General features: G+C 45.2%; 1 protein-coding gene across 1 annotated transcript; it reads right to left on the bottom strand.

Annotated features, from left to right (window-relative positions):
- Positions 1 to 184: 184 nt before the first annotated feature.
- LOC109922371 (GATOR complex protein DEPDC5-like) lies at positions 185 to 17212 on the bottom strand. The gene is made up of 6 exons (XM_048611689.1): positions 17111 to 17212; positions 16532 to 16640; positions 13764 to 13988; positions 5948 to 6117; positions 420 to 591; positions 185 to 243 (listed from the first exon to the last, which is right to left on the bottom strand). The coding sequence occupies exons 1-6, from the start codon at positions 17129 to 17131 to the stop codon at positions 185 to 187; spliced, it is 756 nt and encodes a 251-aa protein (XP_048467646.1). The 5' UTR covers positions 17132 to 17212.
- Positions 17213 to 17218: the final 6 nt, after the last annotated feature.

Genomic DNA, 17218 nt, shown 5'->3' with positions numbered 1-17218 from the left:
ATGGAATGAGCTGCCAGAGGAAGTGGTGGAGGCTGGTACAATTACAATATTTAAAAGGCATCTGGATGGGTATGTGACTAGGAAGGGTTTAGAGGGTATGGGCCAAATGCTGGCAAATGAGACTAGATTTATTTAGAATATCTAGTCGGCATGGACGAGTTGGACTGAAGGGTCTGTTTCTGTGCTACACTCTAGTAGTTAGTGAGAATGAAAACGTAGCCCCTGAAAATGCAAAAACTACACCTGAAAATCAAAATATAGTCCCCAGGAAGAGCTCTTGAAAAAGAAATGAGTTTGCCTCCTGGAGGGGGATAACAGTGAGAGTTCCAGCCCCTTCACCACGACATTTCCTTGAAACCCTCCTGACAGTTTAATTATTTGATTCCTCTCAGTGTAAGGTAAGACAGCGAGACACTTACCATCAAAGAGATGCTCTGTGCCTTCCTTCACCAAGCAGCTGATATTAAGGGGGATGAAAAGCTGTGTTCGCAGTGGGTCTCCATACAGGTAGCTGGGTAGAGCAAACGGACCCTCGAGGACAGGCACCAAGAGAAACCCGCAAGAAGTGGCCTTTCTGTGCCAGCCTTGCACCTAGGTGAGTAAATTGATGACGTGTTAATCAGCCTGTGACTTAACCAGGCCCGGTTAGCAAGCTGACTCTATGCCCTGCTGTGTTCCAGCTACAATGGTTTGCAGTTACAGCAAACATTTTATTAACCGGGGTCCATGGGAACCAGGAGTGTGCTGGTTGATCAAATATTCCGGAGAATGAAGAGCTACGCATCGCCGCAGTAAACCCTGACTAAACAAAGCTTCGAGGCTTCAACATCCCTCAAAAACATCAACACATCTCCTAAAATCAACGTAAAACACCTAGTAAGTGACTGAAACGCAATGACTGCACATCACTGTTATACTTTACAGCATAAATACTTGGACGATCACGGTGGATCGTGGTATTGAACATTTGCCAGTTTATCGAGAATGCTGGTTGATCAAGGTGCCAGTTAAAACAAAGTTTGCAGTTAGTTGTCAAATAGTGATTAGCAGCTGGTACCTCTGCCCACTTTGGCCATATCTTTCACTGACTCTTATTCCTGTTGGCACAGGCTCACGGAGAAGAACCAGGATCTATCTTGCCCACAGTGAATCATAGAATTCCTACAGTGTGGAAGCAGGCCATTCTGCCCATCGAGTCCACATTGACCCTCTGAAGAGCATCCCACCCAGACCCACCCCCTTAGTCTATCCCTGCATTTCTCATGGCCAATCCACCTAGCCTGCACATCTTTGGACTGTGGGAGGAATCTGGAGCACCCAGAGGGAACCCATGCAGACACAGGGAGAATGTGCAAACTCCACACAGACAGTCACCCGAGGGTGGAATCGAAACTGGGTCCCTGGGGCTATGAGACAGCAGTGCTAACCACTGTGCTGCTGCACTGCAATGGTCAGGGCATCTACCCTCAACTGTTCAACAAGTTCCCATGTGACAGCTGAAGAAATTTAAATTCAATTATTCAATTCATCTGGTTCACTAATGTCCTTTTGGGAAGGAAATCTGCCATCCTTACCCAGTCTGGCCTACACGTGACTCCAGACCCACAGCAATGTGGTTGACTCTTAACTGCCCCCTGAAATGGCCGAAGAGGAGATTTGGTACGGGGACTATTACAGATGTGCAACAAATGCTGGCCTTACCAGCAACACCCATATCCGATGAAAGAATACATTTTAAAATCAATTCCTGCCTCTGTTAGAACAGAGATGAGTGGAGTGGAGTTGGGTATGAGATTCTTGCTGGAAACATTCTTGCTTCCCACAAGACCAAAACCCACTGTCTTTCTGGGGGTAAAATTGCCCTCCTGAAAGAATTTTCATCAGTTTTGAAAAGTGAAATCATATGGAAAACTTTGAGTAAAAAAAGTCAAAGAAACCAGCTGCAGGAAACAAAGAAACCAGCTGCAGAGCTCCAGGGTTTCTATGACCATTCTATCAGATCACGGTTATTCTGTACCTGCCCTTTAAACCCTAACAAATACACAATCTCATAACTGAAACTTCAAATGAATCCTGTTCTCAAAAATGAGTAAGATTAAGAGAGCAGAAGACAGGTGAAGAAGGAGTTTAATTGAGATAAATGTGAGGTGCTGCATTTTGGGAAGACAAATCAGGCAGGACTTATACACTTAATGGTAAGGTCCTGGGGAGAGTTGTTGAACAAAGAGACCTTGGGGTGCAGGTTCATAGTTCTTTGAAACTCGATTGGTGGGTAGACAGGATAGTAAAGAAGGTATCAGAGATAGTAGGAACTGCAGATGCTGGAGAATCTGAGACAACAAGGTGCAGAGCTGGATGAACACAGCAGGCCAAGCAGCATCATAGGAGCAGGAAGGCTGATGTTTCGGTCCTAGACCCTTCATCAGAAAGGTGTTTGGCACACTTGCCTTTATTGGTCAGTGCATGGAGTATAGGAGTTGGGAGGTCACGTTGTGGCTGTACAGGACATTAGTGAGGTCACTTTTGGAATACCATGTTCAGTTGTGGTCTCCCTGCTATAGGAAAGATTTTGTTAAACTTGAAAGGGCTCAGAAAAGACTTACAAGGATGTTGACTGGGTTGGAGGGTTTGAGCTATAGGGAGAGGCTGACTAGGCTGGGCTGGAATTTGAGAGGCTGAAGGGTGACCTCATAAAGGCCTATAAAATCATGAGGAGCATGGATAGGGTGAATAGTCAGGGTCATTTCCCCAGGATATGGTAACCAAAACTACAGGGTATAGGTTTAAGATGAGAGGAGAAAGAAATAAAAAGGATCTATGGAGTAACTTTTTCACGCAGAGGGTGGTGTGTGTATGGAATGAGCTGCCAGAGGAAGTGGTGGAGACTGGTACAATTACAACATTTAAGAGGCATCTGGATGGGTACATGGATAGGAAGGGTTTAGAGGGATATGGGCCAAACGCTGGCAAATGGGACTAGATTAATTTAGGATATCTGGTCAGCATGGACGAGTTGGGCCGAAGGGTCTGTTTCCGTGCTCTATGACTCTAAATGTGGAAGCAATGAAACAAGATACGAAAAAGATTCGATACAAGAGAAGAACTGGTTGCTAGGTGATGAGCTACCAAATGAAGGGCCACCACGCAAGTCTCGTTGCAAACTCTGAGAATTCAGTCTCTGGACTTGGCAGGTATTTATCGCCGATTTCTAGATCCCTGTGGCTGGTGCTGAGTCACTTTGCTGAGCAGTGTTGAACAGCTGGTGACGTTGACATTTGCTTCTGTGATCACAGTCACTCCCAGCCAAAGTGGATTCTGACTAAAGATATGACAGCATGTTTGAGAGCTGGAATTCAGTGAGACACTGCTATATGGTTAAGAAAGCAAATCATCACCATGCTTAATTTAGATAAAATTAGGCAGAGCTAATGAAACAGACTGTCAGATAGTTATTCAGTCGTCATGTAGCAATCTAGAGTCATTTTGAAAGGTACCAGCCATTAACTTGCTACATAACCCAGAACTTTATGCGTGTTTGACACAGCGTCAGCAGTGACTCATCAGGGACAACAAATCTCAACTTCAAGCGCATCAGCTGTTTGTGTTGATGGAGATCTTTGACATTTTTACCTACATTCACTTTCTTATTGACAAAAAAATTGAAATAAAACAATGACAATGAGGTGGAGGAAAGAAACAGGGAGAGAATCAGGAAATGGGGAGAAGTGGAATGTGAAAATAGAGAGACGGAATCAGGAAATAGCTGAAAAGATGACATAGAATGTCAGAAAAGGGGGCAAAAAGAGAAGGAGCAAGAGCATGATGGGAAAAGAGCACCAGTGTGTGCAGGAGGCAAGTCTGAACAGAGTAGAGGTTAAAGGAATTGGGAGAAGGTGAGGATGGATTTGTGAAAAAGAAACCAATTTAATGGTCATTTACTTCATGGTTAAGAATGTATGACTGAAAAGGAATGATTCAGTTCAAAAAGTTATTGTTTTATACTAAAAATACTCTTTGGTCTCTCCTTGAAGTGCAAAGAGAAGTGAGCAAATACCTGCTGTTTTATGATTGTAATGAAAGATGCCACAGGCTTTTAAAAAAAAAAATCTACTGGTAAAACATTTCTCATTTTGTGGTTGATTACTGTAACTCACCTTCAGGACTGCAAGCTTTTCTCCCCAGCCATCTCAGAATACATCAGAACCTTCTCTACAAATTCACACGCATCCTGTCACACCAGAGGGTTGGACTGGTTTGTTATTAGGTCATAGGGAATATACTTCCTCTGGCAACTCATTCCTTTTATGCATAACGCTCCCCGTATGAAAAAGTTGTCCCTCAGTTCCCTTTTAAATCTTTCCCCTTTCACCTTAAACCTATGCCCTCTAGTTTTGGACTCCCTTACCCTGGAGAAAAAACTTTGGCAATTCACTGTATCTATGTCCCCTCATGATTTATAAACCTTGAAGGTCACCCCTCAGTCTCCTATGCTCCAGGGGGAAAGACGTCACAGCCTCTCCTTATAATTCAAACCCTCAGTAACATCCTCTTAAATCTGGTTTGCATCCAGTGCAGTTTAATAACATCCTTCCTATAGTAGGGTGGTCTCCCGTTTTACTTACACCAAGCCTGTATACTCTTGGCTCAGATGCTGGATGCCTTCATCTCTCATTTCTGGTTGCAAGCCAAGAACAAACCTTACTGCTCTGGCTGGGAATATAGTTAAAAGTCAACATGCTCAACACCATCCAGGTCAAACCAGTACAGCTGGCCCACACCCCATCTACTTCAACACCCACTATCTCCACCACCAACACTCAGTAGCAGCAGGGTGTACCATCAATAAAATGCAGTGCAGAAACTCACCAAGGCTCCTTTGAAAGCATCTTCCAAAACTTTGACCTCTGCCACTTATAAGGTCAAGGGCAGAAGATGCATAGGAACTCCACCACATGCAAGATCCCCATAAAGTTAAATACCTTTCTGACTTGGAAACATCCTGTTCTTTTATTGCCCTGGGTTAGAATCTGAAACTGCTCTCGAACAGCACTATATCACATGTGGTACAGCTGTCCTAGAAAGTGACTCACCATCAGCTTCGGGGGTTGGGCAATAAATGCTGGCTTTGCTATAAAACAGGCAGGCAGAAAATTACAGAATCTCTACAGTGTGGAACAAGGCCATTCGGCTCATTGAGACCATACGGACCAATCGAAGAGCATCCCACCCAGACCCACCCCACATTTACCATGGTTAACCCACCTAGCTTACACATCCCTGGCCACTATAGGCAATTTAGCATGGCCAATCCATCTAACCTGCACATCTTTGGACTGTGGGAGGAAACTGGGGCACCTAGAGGAAACAGACATGGAGAACATGCAAACTCTACACAGACAATCACCAAGGGTGGAATCGAACCTGGGTCCCTGATGCTGTGAGGCAGCAATATTAATCACTGAGCCACCGTGCCGGCCCCTATTCTATGAAAATAAACAGTGAGGACCAAATTCCTCATTGGCAAACTTTATAGATTCCAGAAGCTCTATACCTGGATTACAATCAGGTGTCAGGGACTGGTGGAAACTCGGTAGCAAAATGCCGCGGATGCTGGGAATCTGAAACAAACACAGAGAATGCTGGAGAAACTCAGCAGGTCTGGCAGCATCTGTGGAGAGAAAGTGGTTCATGTTTCGAGCTGAGTGTAGAAAATACAATACTTTCTGCATCTGTCAAAAGCATTAAAAAAAACCTATTTTCTCGGGACTTTCAGTTCTGGAGAGTCAGGCCAGACTCAAAACATTAACCACCTTTTCCTCAGGATGTTGTCAGGCAGTTTCTCCAATGTTCTCTGGACCTGGTGCTGGTTAGGAAAGATTACATGTAGCAAGAGACAAGAGTGTCTATTCCTTCTGAAGGTGTAACTGTGCTGTCTGATGCCACCTACCATTTCAAAGAGCACGGCTGATGTTACTGCCATCCAATGCAACTTGACTTCAAACGCAGCATTTATCGAGTAGTTGCCATGGTAATAGCAACTGCACCATTCAACACGGTCTGAGCGGTTATTGACATCCACATCGAGGGTCACTGTCTTTTGGTCAGGGACTGTGGCAGCTATGCAGGAAGAAGGTCAAGAGAAAGCAGCCAGAACAAATTAAAATGAGCCACAAACCTCAATGTGTTAAATACCACAGGATTAGCAGGGTGGAAAAATCAAAAATGAAGCATAATTTTTAACTTACAACAAGGTCATCGAGGAAGGGAGTCAAGAACCATTTGCTTGTTTTGCACAAAACTGGGTCAAAAATTGATAAATTTCTTCCCCAAAAGGGTGCCAATTGAAACTTTCAGGATGGTTTTTGTCAGATATCGACATAAAGAGACATCGAGCAAAGGATGCTCCTGCAAAACAAGTTCAGGCACAGATTGCCTGCGTCATTAGGATTTCAGTGTGCACTTATTTTTTTACGATTTTGTCCTGTTTTGGCCCACTCACCACGTCTGCTTTTGTCAATCCCCAAACTGGAGATGCCTCTAAAGTGGAGTCTAAACAATGCCAGTTCATTCGGGCATAAGGAACAAAGAATGAAGAAAATTACAGCACAGGAACAGGCCCTTCAGCCCTCCAAGCCTGTGCCGATCCAGATCCTCTATCTAAACCTGTCACCTATTTTCCAAGGATCTGTATCCCTCTGCTCCCTGCCCATTCGTGTATCTGTCTAGATATATCTTAAATGACGCTATCATGCCCGCCTCTACCACCTCCACTGGCAACGCGTTCCAAGCACCCACCACCCTCTGCGTAAAGAACTTTCCACGCATATCTCCCTTAAACTTTTCCCCTCTCACCTTCAAATCGTGACCCCTAGTAATGGAGTCCCCCACTCTGGGAAAAAGCTTCTTGCTGTCCACCCTTTCCAAACCTCTCATGATTTTGTAAACCTCAATCAGGTCCCCCATCAACCTCCGTCTTTCTAATGTAAATAATCCTAATATACTCAACCTCTCTTCATAGCTAGCGCCCTCCATACCAGGCAACATCCTGGTGAACCTCCTCTGCACCCTCTCCAAAGTATCCACATCCTTTTGGTAATGTGGCAACCAGAACTGTACGCAGTATTCCAAATGCGGTCGAACCAAAGTCCTATACAACTGTAACATGACCTGCCAACTCTTGTTCTCAATACCCTGTCCGATGAATGAAAGCATGCCGTATGCCTTCTTGACCACTCTATCGACCTGCGTTGCCACCTTCAGGGTACAATGGACCTGAACACCCAGATCTCTCTGTGCATCAATTTTCCCCAGGGCTTTTCCATTTACCGTACAGTTCGCTCTTGAATTGGATCTTCCAAAATGCATCACCTCGCATTTTCCTGGATTGAACTCCATCTGCCATTTCTCCGCCCAACTCTCCAATCTATGTATATTCTGCTGCATTCTCCGACAGTCCCCTTCACTATCTGCTACTCCACCAATCTTAGTGTCATCTGCAAACTTGCTAATCAGACCATCTATACCTTCCTCCAGATCATTTATGTATATCACAAACAACAGTGATCCCAACACGGATCCCTGTGGAACACCACTGGTCACAGTTCTCCACTTTGAGAAACTCCTTTCCACTACAACTCTGTCTCCTGTTGCCCAGCCAGTTCTCTATCCATCTAGCTAGTACACCCTGGACCCCATGCAACTTCACTTTCTCCATCAGCTTACCATGGGGAACTTTATCAATTGCCTTACTGAAGTCCATGTATATGACATCTACAGCCCTTCCCTCATCTATCAACTCTGTCACTTCCTCAAAGAATTCTATCAAGTTGGTGAGACATGACCTTCCCTGCACAAAACCATGCTGCCTATCACTAATAAGCCCATTTTCTTCCAATGTAAATAGATCCTATCCCTCAGTATCTTCTCCAGCAGCTTCCCCACCACTGACATCAGGCTAATTTGGGAGGCCAGCCCAATGACAGTGTCCTGTGATAGAGTGTTCCTAACTTGGCTATAGGACAGACCACAGTGAGGTTGTTTTACTTTCAGCAAACACCAGATTGGAAGAGGCGCCAAAAATTTTTGCATTATTTGAGACCAGTAAAACTGCTCATATCTTGTCCCTTTACTAGTTGGGAATAAAGCAGCCTTCTAAACTGAATCAAACATCAAATGTTATCTTGTCTGTCTTCAGAAAGATTTAAGAAACAAATATTTTTCAACACTCGTGTGTCTGCTCCAGATAGGAATTGGGGTATTATGGTGGTTTTCCTCTGTTGTTCAAATTGACGTGGGCCCACATGAGCTAACTCCCACCGGAGCAAGACTGTGTCCAAGAAGCAATGAGTGCACTGAACTCAAGTGGGTACTCATTGCGGGCCTGGGTTTGCAGCAGAACGCAACAACAAATTGCATTTATAAAGCACCTTTAACACAGCACCCTGTCATAGATAGAACTGTGGTCTTTTTGCAGAGAGCGGGGCTCCCTGCTAGCAGAACACCAGATTGCTCACATCCTCTATGGGAGAAATCCAAAAGAGAGAGCAGCAGAGGAAGATAAACAGCTTTCGGAATAAAGCCGGAAGCAGAGAGCAATCTGAGGCCTGCTGTAGATAATTACTGGCTACAACACTGAATAAAGACGAGATCATGGAAGCTACCATTATCGCTCTGGTAAACCCATCACATCTGTACAAAGCTGCAATTCGTTGTCTTGGCCGTGAATTGTAAGAGGCGTTTTGTTCTGGGAGTTCTGTCTGTCTCACGTCGACTCCCAGCTGAGCGGCCTTTGATTCGGAGGACCCTTTCCAACAGCCATCATAGAGGCTGCTTTTGTGACTCTGATTCGAGATTCTCCAACTTCCAATCATATTGCTGCTCCCTGTTCCTGGAGTACAGGACCATAGCAACAGCAACCTCACCCTGTCAGCTATCGGATGTCTAACCTAGACTCCAAATATTCTTCCAGCACAGGGGGAGATGAAGGTTTGATCCTCTGACTATCCAGTGTAGCAGCTGGACAGTAGGGATCCATTTTCAGTCACTACACAATGCTGACCCTCCTATCCAAGTTCATGGGGGCCATTTTTTATAAACTCTTATGTGGTACGTGGATGTCGCTGGCAAGGCCAGTATCCGTGGTTGTCCCTGAACAGAGTGCCCTGCCACATCATTTCAGCAGGCAGTTTAGAGTCAACTGCAATGTCATGGGTCTGGAGTCAGGTGTAGCTCAAAACAGGTAAGGATGGCAGACTTCCTTCCCAATGGGACATTAAAGAACCAATTGGGTTTATGGTCACTGGAGATATGCTTTCAAATCCAGGTTTAACTTAAATGAATTTAAACCCTATCAGCCAACGTGAAGCCACTTTACCCCCAAAAAAACGTGAGCCAGGGCCCATGGATAACTAGCCCAGTAGATAACCACTATGCTGTCATTGGTCCAGTTGCACAGTCCTGACTGGGAACAATTAATTCAGCCCAGACCAGGGGAGTTTCTGATCTGTCCAGGTCTAATTGTAAATGTGCCTTCACCCATTTGCTCCATTAGTCTAAGCCACAATTGGACAAAGTGAGAGGTAGCTTAGTCATGTAACCGAGTCCTGCGAGCTCAGAAGAAATTCTAGAAATCTATTACTGACACACAGCTCCTTCTCACAGTAAATCCATAATGATCGGAGCAGTTTTCTCTGCCTCTGCTCTTTCAATTTGCACAATGCTTTTTTATGTTCTTGTAAATTCCAGTCCGGTGAACCCATACAACCTTTGCTTCCAAACAAAGGACAATATTGTTTTGGTGACGGCTTCTTCTAATGACATTCAGTAACATTCCTCCTTTGACCTCAGTAGCCTTTATCTGGCACCCATGGTACAAGGACCACTTCCAGACAGCTTTTCACCTGTCACTTAAGTTCCACAAATCCTGGGAAATGTTACTTGCTCGAAACAAGTACAGTGGGATTTATACCCCAGGGCAGACTTGCACTGTTTTTAACGAAACAAGTTTCTCAGATGCTCAGCTGAGGTGCCTGGTTTTGTGGTGTTGAAATGCTATTTAAATGCAAGTTGTTGTCACGTGAACCAGCAAGATCCCATTGCACTATTTCAAAGGGAAAGGGAATTCTCCTGTGGCGATTAGTCCATCATTATCACACTGTGGATTGTGGGATCTCATTCCAACATTACAACACTGCTTCAGGGTATTATGTCAACATCAGTGCAAGTCTCCTTTCTTAGATGAGCAAAGTATTTAAGTGGAATGGGTACAAAAGCAAACACTGCAGATGCTGAAACGTTCTGATGAAAGGTTGCTGACCTGAAACATTAACTCTCTTTCTCTCTCCATAGATGCTGCCTGACCTGCTGAGCTTCTTCAGTCTTTAATTTCTTTTCTAAATGACACAGAGCTGTTTTTTTTGAGGCTAACTTTAGAAATGAAAACTATAAAACCCAAGGGAAAACAAGATCAGGTGCTCCTTGGAATATTAACCCTTCTTTTACCTAACTGATCCCAACATATCTTTAGTTCATCAAAGGAAATAAACTTAAACAATATACTTTAGCTGCTAAAATGCAAATCATTAACAGTAAAATGCTGGTATTTTTGCGATTTCCAAACAGCCAATGAAGGCACAATCTGTGCCATATTTCCTAGCAACTGGTGAAAAAATGAAGAACTTTTCTTCACTGCTTAGTAACAGGAACACAGGCACAACCTTCCAGATTCCTAGGCCTCTAGCTGTGGACGAAGTCAGCCTCTCAGTCACAAAAGGGCTCACAACTTCAAAAAATGTAATAGAGTATAACATTCTCAACAACTCCTGCCAGTCTGTGGGCCTCACAATAAACAGTGCATACCAGAGGAGTGACAAATGGTCTATGTTCATGTACCCCACCCTCCTGCCACCTCCCACACATCGGCTAAACTCAGACATCACCACAAGGGCCATGCATATCTGCTCATTAGGCAGAGGGAAGGAAAAAAACAGCAGAATTGGTCTCTCAGCTCCAAGTATTCAGTCAGGAACTTGCGCATTTCCTCCACATGTGCTCCCACCGTGTGGGGCTGTGAAAAACCAAGGGGAGGGATATGAAAGACAACACAAATAGGGGGAAAAAAAAAGTCACATCGACAGAACAAACTGTGCCAATGGAAATGAAAATAGTGGCTTTGCAATCAATGAACATATTTCCATCTCTAATTCTTTATGCTCATCCTTTCTTTGGGAAAGCAATCTGCCATAACCGCTTTTGTTATGTCTCACATTTAGTATGCAGTACACCTTTAGGATACAGGCTCACTGGGAGATATCATCATTGTATCATAGTGTGTGACCTGAGGGAATAAAGATCTCAGACGCCATCTCAACTAGGGCCACTTGGAGCACGGCACGCTAATGGAAATGTGCTACCATTTGTAACTGAATAGTCTAATATTAGCTCAGACACTGAAGTGAGTCTAATACCAGGAGCTGTAAAAAAAAAAAATCTTTCAATACCATGTCACCCACGTCTAGTCTTTAAACTCCAGGATCTAAGCGTTGTTACATCATCCAGAAAGACCCTGCTGGAGGCAGATCAATAACCAATGGCACAACAATGGCTCTTGTTTGACCTTTGCAGGCAGTCAACCAAATACCCACACCTTCCAACAGTTATCACTGGACAGTTAGTGATCGGCAGCAGGGAGTTGGTGATCGGCAGCAGGGAATTGGTGATCAACAGCGGGGAGTTGGTTCAATTTCTCCTTTTGCGGTCTCCATTGCTGTTTAACAGAGAGACAGAGACAGCAGAGACCCACCCATGTTTCCCCATTTAGCACCGTATTGGTAGGGCCTTGTCTGTCAAGAAATCAGCCCTTGTACATTGTGTCAACCCACACCCTCCACCACTGAAATTAATGAGAGAGGGAAGGAGAAAGGAATGATGCAGGATTATCTGAAAGGAGTGACTACTGTGAGGGTGGGGGGTGGGGGCAGGTTTAAATCACAGGGTGTTGTTGGAGCTTGTTCTCCAGCTCCATTAGACATGCAGTTCCACATCACAGGTTCGGCGAAGGGAATCGGTTCATGACATCCAAGAGGGGAACCGATGAGATCATGTGGACAGGTTGGATTTAGCAAAAGCTTAACATACACTAGGTTTTAACCAGGAGCCAGAAGAGAGTGGACATGCTGCATTAGCCTGAAAGCTCGGTATCAAACAGCTACAGTGGTTTCAGCAGCAGCAGGATATACCATCAAGGAAACAATGCAGTGTTTTGTCAGAACAAGCTTTTCTTGGGTACTCATCGTTAGTAAAGCTTGCTGCTTGGAAATTGATAGAAGAAATGGTGTCAGTTCTGGAATGTCTGTTTCTACAGGCAGTCCTTGTTTCTGAATCAAAGGCTTTATCACATACCTCACTGCGCAGAGTATAAGGGCCTGGTTTTGGGTTCTAGATGCTTATATATCTCATGTTATATCTTGGCATTTGGCCTACACTGAGGACTCAAATCCTGATCAGAATGGAGATGCTTGGCGAACTGCCCGGTCACTCTCAATTGAAGAAAAAAAAACAGAAGTTACTGGAAAAGCTCAGCAGGGTTTGGCAGCATCTTTGAAGAGAAATCAGAGTTAATGTTTGGGTCCGGTGACCCTTCCTCAGAACTCTTAACTGGAGGCTGTTCTGCTGTAAATCACTTTAACTGCTGTAAGCATATAATGTATAACTATCTTCCACACACTGCGCTTTTGCTGGACCTGAGAGAGTTTATTTGCTTACGTGGGAATTGAGAGCTTGGAGATTTAATAAATTGAAAGCACCAATTCCAACTCATTGGCTGACCGAATGCTGTTCAGTATTCACCCCATTTAAACAATAATAGAGTTGAATAACACTTTCTGCATTACAGATGAAATTAATTATCCAGACACCCCCAGGGCCCAGGAGCAGTGGTTGGGGCCTGTTTTTCTTTTAAAATTAGTCAATCCATTGTATCCGTAAGAGGATTAGGCCGGAGAAGGTCTCTGCTCCTTCATTCACAGTCCCTACAGGTAAAGTACAAGGAAGAAATGGCTACCTTTCATGTCAGTGGGAGTCAGTGTTTTAAGCCTGTTCTGAGATGAGGAGGAAGGGTCACTGGACCGGAAACGTTAACTCTTGACTTTTTTTTCTTCACAGATGCTGCCAGACCTGCTGAGCTTTTCCAACAACTTTGTTTTCGTTCCTGGTTTACAGCATCTGCAGTTCTTTCGGTTTTTATACAATATACCATGGCCCCAACTGGAGGCCAGTAGCTCTGGTTTGAAGGGATAAGCTCTGTTCTCTTTAAAAATCTGGGATACAGGCAGCAACTTTTACGAGAGAGAGCATCAGTGAAGTGAAAGGAAAGCTAAAAGGGTGTGGGACAGAAATTGAAAACTGAATCCACATTGGCAGTACGTGGGAGGGAAGGTGTAATTTGAATAGAAAGTACAGAACCCCCCCTCCCCCTCCTCCTCCTCCTCCTCTCCCCACCCACCTTTAGACAAAACAAGAATTTCATGCATTTTTAGTGAGGTGGTTGTCAGCATTCCAACTGATCCAGTCTGTGTGGGCTCTAGATTCAGGAAGCTAGAAGGAGGCAAAGGGGGGTTTGCTGCCTTGTGAAGAGGCTACACAACAGGTAAATACAGACAAGCCTGAGCAGCTGGCACGGAGAACGGGAGAAAGCACATAGCAACAGTCCACATGAACTCATCCCCTTGGAGCCCATTCCCCCGCTGCCTGTGGTGTGCATCTACCTAGTAAGGCAGCAGCTTGACTTCGTCCTCCAAAACTGCGGCTGAAGGAACTGTGCCTACTTGCATAGGACGCTGGCCTACTGGGTAACCACGGTAACAGGAAGGCAGGAATGTCAACGTGAAGCCGCTCCTCTGTGAGGAAAGCCACCTCGAACCATTTGCGCTGGAATGCAGCCAGGTCATCCATTGTTGAGGTGTACCAGATCGTGGAGGACTGCAGGTTCCCTGTTAATGGAGGGTGGTGGGGGTTAGTTTGAGACAGTTTATAGATCGGAAACCTGACGCAGAAACTAGTCATTTTCTCAATAAATGTCACATTGCCAGAAGCACCAGTCAAATGTACCCCATGGAAACAGGAAAAAAATAAAGGGCTTCAACACTGCCAAGGGAATATGAGCAGCTAGGGGCTAAAGTAAAAGAACAGAAAGTCATAATCTACAGATTACTACCTAACTACCTTCTTTATTTCTTCACTTTTCTGCCTTTATACTCAACGTTTTGGTTTATTTTTGTGCTTTAAGATCGCGCCGGAGAGTGGCGACACTATACAACACTTTTCACTGTATTTTGTAACAAGATACACCTGACAATAAATAAATCAAATCATGTAACGCCCCTGTTTAAGAAGGGAGAGAGGCAGACGACAGGAAATTATAGGCCAGTTGGCTCGACCTCAGTTGCTGGTAAGATTTTAAGAGTCCATTATTAAGGATGAGATTGAAGAATGCTTGGAAACGCATAGTAAAATAGGGCTGAGTTGGCACAGCTTTTTCAAGGGGAGGTCATGCCTGACAAATCTGTTAGAATTCTTTGAAGAGGTAAAAAGCAAGTTAGACAAAGGAGAGCCAGTTGCCCGGATCTATTTGGATTTTCAGAAGGCCTTTGACAAGGTGCAGTGCAGGAGGCTGCTAAATAAGAGAACCGCCGATGGTGTTAGGGGCAAGGTAACTGGTATGGATAAAGGATTGGCTGACTGGCAAAATGCAGAGAGTGGGAATGAAGGGATCTTTTTCAGGATAGCAAAGATAGGTGGAGGGACAGGCTGTGTTGAGGATGCAGAGATGCTACAGAAGGACTTGGACAGGTTAGGAGAGTGGGCAAAGAAGTGGCAGATGGAATACAGTCTGGGAAAGTGTGGGGTTATGCACTTTGGTAGGAAGAATAGAGGCGTAGGCTATTTTCTAAATGGTGAAAGGCTTCAGAAATCTGAAAACATAAAAGGGACTGTGAGTCTTACTTCAGGATTCTCTCAAGGTTAACACGTAAGTTCAGTTGGCAGTTAGAAAGACAAATGCAATGTTAGCATTCATTTCAAGAGGGCTAGAATACAAATGCAGGAATGCACTGCTGAGGCTGTATAAGGCTCTGGTCAGACCACACTTGGAATATTGTGATCAGTTTTGTGCCCTGTATATAAGGAAGGATTTGCTGGCTTTGGACGAGGTCCAGAGGTTTACAAGAATAATCCCAGGGCTGAAGAGCTGGTCATATGAGGAGCAGTTGAGGACTCTGGGTCTGTACTTGATGGAGTTTAGAAAGATGAGGGAAGATCTCATTAAAACTTATGAACACGGAGAGGCCTGGATAAAGGGGATGTGGAGGAAATGTTTCCACTGGTAGGAGAGACAAGGACCCAAGGGCACAGTCTCAGGGTGAAGGGACAACCCTTTAGAATTGAGATAAGGAGGAATTTCTTCAGCCAGAGGGGGGTGAATCTGTGGAACTCATTACCGCAGAAGGCTGCGGAGGCCAAGTCATTAAGTATATTTAAGACAGAGATAGATAAGTTTATGATTAGTAAGGGGAGCAAGGGTTATGGGGTGAAGGCAGGAGAATAAGTTTGAGAAACACATTAGCCGTGTTCGAATGGGGGAGCAGACTTGATGGGCTGAATGGCCTAAACCAGCTCCTGTGTCTTACGGTCGTAAAACCTGGTCTGAGGAAGTCTGACATTTATAATAGTGCCTTTCACAACCTCAGGGCATCCAAATATGTTTTACAGTCAATCAAGTACTTAATGAAGTGAGTCACTGTTTTAAAGAGGGAAACATGCCAGAAAACATGTGTAATACAGAGTCACTCAGACTGACAGGGTGGAAGTTTATTACCGTCTGTGACAGCAAGACCACTTTCGGAATGTGACTCCAACTTTGCCCTGAGCCAACCTTCCAGCTGCTTTCCCCATCAAAGCAACAAACAGCCCACTATCAGACTCCCTGACCGACTGGGAGGGAGGTGACATGACCATTTGGTCTAAAGGGACCTGATACATGCAGCAGCATCAGGCCACAGCCCCTACAGGAACGGCTGCTCCCCACCCCACCCTCACTCTCATGAGGTCTCTTACTGCAGCCCAGCTGATGGGTACTCAGTGTGCCAAGATGCCCCCAGCATGGCAGGAGAACATGAGAGCTCAGTGGAGGAACACCGTTAGACAGCCTCTGACTGTTTACTTGCATGGCGTGCCACAGGTGAAGAAACTTACATCTCTACTCATTCCTCTCACTGTAGGCATCTCACATGTGAGTAGCCAATGCTGACACTCACCCCTCAGTCTCCGTCCATGCCTCACTCTCCACAAATGGTGTATGGACGAGGGCAGCAGGCAGGATGATACAGCTCCCTGAATCCTTTGCCTTGGACAAGATGGCAGGAGGTACCAGGGTCTGGGGAACTGCTTTAGGGTTCGGGTCGGTCATTCTTTAAGCAAAAGGTCTCTTTAAAAAGCCAGACTGTGACTGCGCGCCATGTGTAACACACATCTTTACCTTTCTCGGTGTCTTTGTCGGTGACAAGCCTGTACAGGTAGAAGCCGTAGACAAATGCCCGCATGGACTCCCCAAACGCATGGACAATCAGCTGCTCGTCCAGCATTTTCTGCAGAAAGCAACACATACAGGGCAAGGTCAGGTTCTCCACACTCTGAGTGCCCGCCAACACAGGCAAACCCAGCACAGCACCAGAGTGCAGCTGCCTCCGCAGCAACATGGTGGAGCCATCTCCACATTCACACACACGCACGGTCACCCAGACTGAGAGCAGCAAACCTCACCTGGATCCCTGTTAATTCTCTGAACGGTACACAGCGTGTCCGGATTCCCACCAGGAGTTAAAGGGGGGCTCTCAGTGGTCCTGCAGCCTGTCGCAGAAACCCCTTTGCTTCCAGAAGATTGCAGTAACTACGGAGTGGGGACTTTGGCTCAATTTGCTCTTCTCAGTCAGGGCAGACATGAGATCAGTAGTAGACCCTACAGCTGCAGCAGAGGGTCAGCTTGTTCAACACAAACTCTGTTTCAAGTTGCCCGAGACAAACTGGATTGGGACATGGTGTTGCTTGTGTACACTACCTGCATGATATCGATGGCCATTGACTGTGTCTGCACACCTTCGACGTTACTGATAAGCCAGTGTACCACCTCTGCACTGATGAAGCAATTGGGGTGTAGACCCCTTTG

Source organism: Rhincodon typus, chromosome 24, assembly GCF_021869965.1.
Source record: "Rhincodon typus isolate 14 chromosome 24, sRhiTyp1.1, whole genome shotgun sequence".
NCBI classification, from domain to species: Eukaryota; Metazoa; Chordata; class Chondrichthyes; order Orectolobiformes; family Rhincodontidae; genus Rhincodon; species Rhincodon typus.
The sequence above is the reverse complement of the archived record's forward strand: the minus strand, read 5'-3'. Positions and strand labels throughout refer to the sequence as shown.